This window comes from Sinocyclocheilus rhinocerous, unplaced genomic scaffold, assembly GCF_001515625.1.
Source record: "Sinocyclocheilus rhinocerous isolate Xijiao unplaced genomic scaffold, SAMN03320098_v1.1 scaffold1876, whole genome shotgun sequence".
In the NCBI taxonomy this organism is placed as follows: Eukaryota; Metazoa; Chordata; class Actinopteri; order Cypriniformes; family Cyprinidae; genus Sinocyclocheilus; species Sinocyclocheilus rhinocerous.
This window is the reverse complement of record NW_015628411.1, coordinates 477436-486540: the sequence shown is the minus strand read 5'-3', so window position 1 is coordinate 486540 and position 9105 is coordinate 477436. Positions and strand designations below refer to the sequence as shown.

The window sequence follows — 9105 nt, the reverse complement described above, 5'->3', positions numbered from 1 at the left end:
TTTTCACTGCGTCTCTTATGTTTTTAAATGCAATCTGCGTGATGGGCGATTCGGCTCTTTGTATTAAGCAATGCGTAAATAGATGATACTGTTTTGTTCATAATTGTTTTATGCAATTTACGAAATTATATTTGATTTATATGAGTTAATTTAGACGTAATGCACGTTTTTTTTATAGACAGTTATTTCCATGCGTTGACATTATGTGCTGCATTATTTTGCTCATTGCGCCCTCCTGTGGCCTCGGGAGACAAGACAAAAGTTTCCTTAAAACCTATTTATGCATTTAAAACATTAGAAATTAGGTATTTGTTTAATTTTTATTGTGTGTTTGACTGTTAAAACAAAAAATATTTGTTGTTTGTCTCAATAAATTGGGTTAATTTAAAAATACAGTGGTTAAATTTTTAAAAAAAATTCTATTGCTCATTGTTTTAAAAAAGGTTATAAAAAATGTCAATAATTATCGATTCCGAACGATATGAAACATTATATCGTTGATAATTTTTTTTTTAGCTATATCGCCCAGCCCTACTTCAAAGTAAAAAAAAAAAATGTCCAATACATTTCAATTACTTTTTAATTTATTTTGCAAAGCATAGACAATGGCTTGAATAGCTCTGCTCCCAACCACTAGAATATGGAAATAACTTTTTCTGTACCTTCCAATCACAACGCAATGTTCTTCATCAGCGCAAACGTCTAAAGATACTTAAATCAAGATACATTTATACTTGAAGCCAAATGACAAAGTCTTGTTTTCTGAGAATCTGAAAAAATCTGAAAAATCTACTTAAATCAAATCAATTTAAAGGGAAAAAAGTTCACACCTCATTGACATATTTGTTCTTGTTTTAAGCATAAATGCACTTAATTTTATCTATATCTTTTTTTTTGCATCTTGACTAAATGTATCTTGCTTTAAAGGTGCTGTACTGGAAAACAAGACAAAAACTCTGAGGAAGATTTTAATTTTGGCAGCGCATGCAACATGTAATGCCATGACTTCATAAATTTAAGACTTTCTGCTCAAAAGAGAAAAGGCGAATTAAGACTTTTTAAGACTCGCAGAAACCCTGTATACCAAACAATCCTTGTACCTGTGGTTGAGCCCACAATGGCTGTATTCTGGTCGACTGCTTCCAGGAACTGCCCAATAACCAGAGGGATGCTCTGTATCCTCTTCACCTCCTCTTGGGCATGAAGGAACTCCTTTTTCAGATTCTTCTGTTCATCTTTAATGTATTCCTCCTGCACCTCCAGAAACTCCAGCTCCTGCTGCAACTTCTGCAGTGTGGATGTGATTACGTGTCAACAAGTAGGGTAGAGTCAATTTTCAGTGGTCAGTATTGTGATATGCAAGTAGCATATCAATCACACACATAAAAAAACAACTCACAAAAATACAAACCTTATATCTGCTGTAAAGATCCTCCAGATCTTCTGGTTCAGGAGCCAAGAAAGACAAGCCGGTCTGGGGCCTTGAATTCAGCAGCAGGGCCGGCACATCATCCTGTAGAGCAAAAAAATAAAAAAGAAAGAAAGATCACAAATATGTAAATGCAAGGCAATATTTCTTGAACACACACAATTAAATAGTCATAATTATAATTATGATTTATTATAAAATATCTGTATTTTAATATCATTTTACAATAGTTCCAATAAATTAATTATCACAAAGAATTAGCATAATATAATGCAAAATACATCATTAAGGCAAAATATCTGGATTTTAATATAATTTTACAATAGTTCCAATAAATTAATTATCACACAGAATTAGCATAATATAATGCAAAATACATCATTATTAAAGCATATTCAAACAGTTTTATGACTGTAAAGAAACTGATATTATTTATACATATTCATATTTTAATGTACATACACTTACCGCTCTGTTAAGCGTTATACAAAGCTTCGAAATAATTGTTCTTATAAAGAGTTACTAAATAAATGTACTAAATAGCTGATAAACTGCTATGCTACATGGCTAGGCAATAGCTCAACTGATAAATGTTCCGCGTGAAAAACTTTGTTCAAAATAATCATATACAATTCAAATATGATCGAAAGTAAAGTTTTTAAACTCTGCATATTCGTAATGATCACTAACGTTACTCTTCTGTTATTTTGGGGCGCACACATGCTAACGCTAGCCGCTGTCAAGAGAATGGCATGACTGAGCATTTGCAGCGAGCTGAATGAATCGGCATCTTTTCACTGTTCATTGTAAGCTTTAGACTTGCGTTCTTGCTGTATATATGTTTTGCTTGCATAGACTATAACTTTTTGAAGATAATACCGGCGTGTACGCCACCCCTCTCTTTGTAAAACACTTAAAATCACAACATAACGTCTCACCTGAGGTTTCTCAACCAGCACTCCGCCGTCCTCCATGTTTGCTTGCAGCAACTGATGTGAAGTTCCCCAAATATTCACCGGGTCCTAAAGGCCACTTTTTTCATCTCCTTTCATTGCAGAGTTCCGTGTATACCAAATACATTGCGCCAACGTGTGAATTATGTGAAATATATATGTTTTGACTCATATTTTAATGTACATACACTTACCGCTCTGTTAAGCGTTATACAAAGCTTCGAAATAATTGTTCTTATAAAGAGTTACTAAATAAATGTACTAAATAGCTGATAAACTGCTATGCTACATGGCTAGGCAATAGCTCAACTGATAAATGTTCCGCGTGAAAAACTTTGTTCAAAATAATCATATACAATTCAAATATGATCGAAAGTAAAGTTTTTAAACTCTGCATATTCGTAATGATCACTAACGTTACTCTTCTGTTATTTTGGGGCGCACACATGCTAACGCTAGCCGCTGTCAAGAGAATGGCATGACTGAGCATTTGCAGCGAGCTGAATGAATCGGCATCTTTTCACTGTTCATTGTAAGCTTTAGACTTGCGTTCTTGCTGTATATATGTTTTGCTTGCATAGACTATAACTTTTTGAAGATAATACCGGCGTGTACGCCACCCCTCTCTTTGTAAAACACTTAAAATCACAACATAACGTCTCACCTGAGGTTTCTCAACCAGCACTCCGCCGTCCTCCATGTTTGCTTGCAGCAACTGATGTGAAGTTCCCCAAATATTCACCGGGTCCTAAAGGCCACTTTTTTCATCTCCTTTCATTGCAGAGTTCCGTGTATACCAAATACATTGCGCCAACGTGTGAATTATGTGAAATATGTTTTAACACACATACATAAACTGCCGTTCCAACTAGGCTACTGTTTTGTAGCATTAAATTGAACAAAAGTGACAGTAAATATTTTATATTGATACAAGATGTCAACAATAAATGAATTTCTTTTAACTTTCAATTCATCAAAGCATCCTGGCAAAAAATCAGCTTCCACATAAAATTTTGTAGCGCAACTGTTTTCATTATTGATAATAATATAAGACATTTAAAATCTTACCAATCCCAAACTTTTGAACTGCACCAAGTTTATTATACTTCCAGTGACAGTTTTTGAGATGTACCTCATGAAGACCAACAGTGTGACAATTGGAAATTGGGTACCAAAAAGGTGCACTGTGCCTTTAAATTTGTGTTCAAGGAGTAATTTCTCCTGATTGAAAAGGCGCAAAATATATTCATTTAAGGAGCAGTTGTTTTTTGATTGTTTTTATTGCATTTATTGATAAATCACCAACCAGACTTCAGATTCCAAAGATGAAGAATTTTCATCTATTTCAATGGTTTTATTTCAATGTTTATTATATAAAATGGCATCTTTTCATGTCACAGTTGTGTGGGAGTAACTTGGAAACACAGACCATTTTTTAAACCAGACATGGCACAACAAAAAGGGACCTTCAACTGCCCACTCAATGACTCATAAGTTAAATTCCTCACTAATATCCTCTTAATAATATCATTGAAAATAATTAATGTGTCATATTCAATCTACTGCCTTTTGATACAGAAAATTATTTAGATTAGACTATCCAATGGCAATAAGCAATTTTGATGCACAAAGAATATTTCGATGCATGAATAAGGAACATTTCCTTGATGCACAAATAGATTTTTTATTTATTTATTTATTTTAATTATATATTTTTTCCCCCCCAAAACTTCTGACCAAACAGGGGAATCCTTTTGGTGGCTGAGCCCTCTTCCTCTTGACGTCCTCATCGTCAAATGTACCCTGAAAAGACGTGAGATTCCTTGCCTCAACAACACTGCATCTTTTCTGTGGGCCAGCAAGTGGCTTCACAGGAACATGGGCTGGTTCCAGAACAGTCATTTTTGTGGACACAGCAACAGGGTGTTCAAGCAGAGACGTAGGCCTACGTTTGTCCATCTTCACTGGGCGACTTGCAAAACTGGGCAGCCGGGGTAAGGAGAGGTGAGCGATAGTTTTCCGATCAGACTCGTATAAAGGTTCACTGACGTTTCTCTTTGCCATGCCCATTAAATGGTTAGTAGGTCTGGACCTTCGACGCCCCGGAGGTCTTTCACCTGAAACTGATGTCTTCTCTTCAGCTTCTGGCAAGAAGAAATGTCCAGCTGACTTGTTCTGTCCAACTAGAGGTTTCACAGGAAAATGGGTTGGTTCTAGAACAGGCAAGTTCGTGGACACAGCAACAGGGCATTCATGCAGAGACGTAAGTCTGTCCACCCTCGCTGGTCGACTTGCAAAACTGGTTAGCCGGGGAAAGGAGAGGTGAGCGGTAGTTTTCCGATCAGACTCATATAAAGGGTCATTGACCTTTCTCTTTGCAATGACCATTAAATGGTTAGTAGGTCTGGACCCTCGACGCCCCAGAGGTCTTTCATCTGAAACTGATGTCTTCTCGTCAGCTTCTGGCAAGAAGAAATGTCCAGCTGACTTGTTCTGTCCAACTAGAGGTTTCACAGGAAAATGGGTTGGTTCTAGAACAGGCAAGTTCGTGGACACCGCAACAGGGCATTCATGCAGACATGTTTGTTTGTCCACCCTCGCTAATTGACTTGCAAGACTAGGCAGTGGGGGTAAGGAAAGGTGAGCATTAGCTTTCAGATCAGACTCACATGAAGATTGTGTGACATTTCTCTCTGCCACATCCATTAAATAGGTAGGAGGTCTTGGCCCGTGACGTCCTGGAGGACTTTCACCTGGCTTCTTTTGTTCAGTCTCAGGCAAAAAGGGAGGTCTGCCAAAAATCTGTTTGCCTAGGCATAGCATAGATTGACTCTGGAGAGTATTTCTGTCTTTGCACCACATGTTGAAATGCTGGAGTGAAGATTATCTCAACAACAGCAACAAAACTGGCTTGAATGAGCGATAAGCAAGCAGCAATCACAACAGTCAGATACCAAATGAAGCTCTTTTCACCAGGATTCTTTGTAATGTGTAATGGCTATTATGATGTCAGAATAGAATGTAGCCCCGTTAAGTTGAGTTCATTCTATTGGTGTTTTATCTACTTTATTTATTTTTTAAATCATGCAATGCGCACAATCTAGTAGCCTAGGCTACACATTGTAAGGGAGGTCTGCCAAAAATCTGTTTGCCTAGGCATAGCATAGATTGACTCTGGAGAGTATTTCTGTCTTTGCACCACATGTTGAAATGCTGGAGTGAAGATTATCTCAACAACAGCAACAAAACTGGCTTGAATGAGCGATAAGCAAGCAGCAATCACAACAGTCAGATACCAAATGAAGCTCTTTTCACCAGGATTCTTTGTAATGTGTAATGGCTATTATGATGTCAGAATAGAATGTAGCCCCGTCAAGTTGAGTTCATTCTATTGGCGTTTTATCTACTTTATTTATTTTTTAAATCATGCAATGCACACAATCTAGTAGCCTAGGCTACACATTGTTTAATATTTTGTTTTGTTAACTGTTCATAATATGTTAACCCCGTAAAGAAAAAGCAAATTAAAGTAGAACAAATCGTTTTGCAAAAATTAAGTGGTTCGTCACACACACAAAAATGTAGTTAAGACAAAGTATTAAACAGGAAGAGCAATTCACATAAAATATATATTTTACCTAGAATCTGCAGTGTAAAAATAAAAAAAACTGAAGAGAAGAGATTTTAACAGGCTTCAGTACCCATGCTCTATTACAATATAATCCATCTGTAATTGTGGCTCACCTCATAAATGAAAGTGTGGTTCCCCCTAGAGGTGAGAAACCTATATTACAACTGACCTTCAGCCCCTAATGATTTATTCACCCTCAGGTCGCTCAAAATCTGTACTTTCTTCTGGAAACAAAATGTGCATTGTAGAATATCCTGACCATTCTTCTTAATAAAAGTTAACGAGGACTGAGACTGTCAATCTCCCCCCCCCAAAAAAAATAATAATCCACATCACTCGCACGCGGTATCCAAAGTCTTTCGAATTAATGATATATTTTTATCAGATGAAATATCAGTCACTAAAACTTTACTCTTCTTTCTGGCTTTTTTTCCGCGTTCATAATTGTGATGTTCGATTCGTACATGAATAATTTGTTGACACATCGAATCTTTTCATGAATCAGTTTTAATTCACAAAACCGATTTGAATAATTCGTTTTCGAATCGGACTGGTTCTCGAGTTCACAGCCTCACTGACTGGAATACCGAATCGGTCTGTTTCTCACACTATTGTTATGGCATTAAACCCTCAAATTATTAATTATTACTCAAGATACCCTTAACGTCACATTTTTTCCCCATGAGAGATTCAAAAGCATTTTATTTATAACAATGTAAAATGAGTGTGTGTGTGTGTCTGAGAGAGAGAGAGAGAGAGAGAGAGAGATTTAGGGTCATGCTTATTAATATTAACGTGATGGTTTTACTGCCAGTTCCGAGAATAATCTGTTCTCGAATAATCCGACCTTCATGTAACGAATATTTGAGATAAAACGCGTCTTGCGTCACGCGTCACGTTCAGCACTATACTTGCGCATCCGAAATAGCGTGAATGAACGCGAAGGTCGATAAACCATCTATTTACGTTGCCATAACGACTTGAAATGTTAACCCCCAGACATCTTTCTTTCCATCTATCCCACAACTGCAATGCATCAGTCTGCATATCCCTCCCTGCTCCCTCCCAGTCTATCCCAAATGCAGCATCCTTCCCTACAGCGTGTCATATCGCCAATGAACGCACCACGTTATGGCTTAACGTGTAGTGCTCCGGTTCAAACAGATTATTTTGTGCATATTCTAATTTATACCGAACATTTATGCGGGGACAGCAGCACAATCTGGTTAATTTCCGTGACCCACAAATAAACACCTCGCGTGACCGACGGAATGATTTAACGGCGCGAGCGAATCGACTTCATCCACGGAGAAGCCGTTTTTTGGGATCGTATCTGACTGAATGAAGACAAGCGTGGGAAAGGAACGTTTTATTAAATAAACGCGTGTGGTAATCGGTAACGGTAGGCTGAGAAATATTCAAACCACAAAACAAGCTCCTACAGTTCACGTTTATTACTGTTGACAGGGGAAATACCGTCGACGTTGTTGGTATTTGCATCAGAATGTTGTTGCGTCTGAATATTGTTTAAAAATCTAGGGAATGTAATTTAAATTATCTTTAATTCATCCGCATGTAACGCAGGCCCATGAATGATGTATTATTAGCATTTTTTTGGTGATCATTATTCGCTGTTAGACATAGGCTATGCCTTGATGTTTGACCGTTGGAAATACAGACGCTTTAGCAAAATAACAGATGGCACGAGCCATAACTACATCCGGTCATAGTAAACACTTATGAGCATGCAACTTCATATGCATTTATTTAAATGAGACAAAGACACAAACATTAAATCCAGTGCATGTTGAAGTTCATTTAGCAGCCTGCTAAATCTTGTTATTTTATGTACAATGCAATGTGAATTTCCTCAAAGCAATGCAAAGCAAAAGCATAGGCTACATTTAGCAGGTCATTCCTCTTCATAATTGGCTATAAGCCTATAACTTCAAGTTGAAATTGATTCTGAGAGATTTATCCTCATGTTCACACATTAACATAAGCAATAACTCACAAAATACATAAGCAATAAATATAATTTAGAGTAGAAAGGAATGTCTGAATGTATGTTTGCATGAAGCCAAAGACACATAATCATTAAGATTCATTTTACATTTCAAACTCACTGTGGCAAACATTACGTCACTTAAAATATTTTTTTCTCAGGTTAAATCAGCCAGCTGATGTGTAACATAAATTTATAATACAAAATTCTTATTTAATGTCACTTGTCTTCCATTACCTGCATACATTTCTCATTCTAAATCAATCACAAACCTCAGCTCAAAGTCTTCCACTGTCAAGAAAACGTTGTTGTTTAGTGAATATATCACCATATATATTTTAGAAATCAGATTAGGTACTGATCAGAGTATTTTATCTCTAAAAAGTGTATTAATATCCATTATTAAGAAAGTACTTGCTAACATATAAATAGGTCAAGAAGAAGTGTTACTGACTGAAACCTGAGTCTGGCATCTCAGCTCTTTTTTCTTTCATGGAGTAACTGAATACTCTGTGCCTGGACTTATTGAACTGAGGGGCGTCACATCTCTGATACTCCCTCATTGGTCTCCCTTGCTCCTCAACACTCATCTCCCACCAGACTAGAAGGACAGGAGGAAACATCATCAGGGTCTGAACTAAGAGTGAAGCCCACCATCATCTCCCCACCATCATTTCTACACTGTCAAGCTCATCTGTTCTCAGATCCAGAAGACGTATTTCCTTCACAGAGCTCCTGTCTCGCTGTGGACTACTTGCCAAGACCTCCTGCTTTTCAGTTTAAGCCTGTGTTTTGTTTGTGTGTGTGTGAAAGACAGAGACACGACTCCGAAAGCAGCACCTATCATCTGTGAGGATGTCTGCACTGTGTCTTCTGTGGGTCCCTGTGCTGTTGTGTTTAACACACGGTGAGTTTCTTAAGCGTAACATTGAACATGTGATAGATAGATAGATAGGAATAACGACGAACATTATACACTAATAAAAAATCTATTTCTATCTACACAATTTTATAATTTATATATATATATATATATATATATATATATTATTATTATTATTTTTTTTTTTTATATGTTTTATATTTT

The 9105-nt window shown here is 36.8% G+C and overlaps 2 protein-coding genes across 5 annotated transcripts in view; one reads left to right on the top strand and one right to left on the bottom strand.

Annotated features, from left to right (window-relative positions):
- LOC107737826 (26S protease regulatory subunit 6B-like) overlaps positions 1–2488 on the bottom strand; it is a 7348-nt gene extending 4860 nt beyond the window's left edge. Inside the window, exons 1-3 of the mRNA XM_016549460.1 lie at positions 2368–2488; positions 1412–1513; positions 1101–1287 (exon numbers count right to left, since the gene is read on the bottom strand). Coding sequence (XP_016404946.1) covers positions 1101–1287; positions 1412–1513; positions 2368–2403 — 325 coding nt within the window. The 5' untranslated portion in view covers positions 2404–2488. The remainder of the gene's footprint in view (positions 1–1100; positions 1288–1411; positions 1514–2367) is intronic.
- A 5661-nt stretch (positions 2489–8149) lies between these two features.
- Positions 8150–9105, top strand: part of scn1ba (sodium channel, voltage-gated, type I, beta a) — a 19568-nt gene continuing 18612 nt past the window's right edge. For 3 of the 4 annotated variants that reach the window (XM_016549456.1, XM_016549454.1, XM_016549455.1), the window contains exon 1: positions 8150–8925. In XM_016549456.1, the coding sequence (XP_016404942.1) occupies positions 8874–8925 (52 nt within the window). In that variant the 5' untranslated portion in view covers positions 8150–8873. The remainder of the gene's footprint in view (positions 8926–9105) is intronic. The other variant, XM_016549458.1, reaches the window with a different exon arrangement.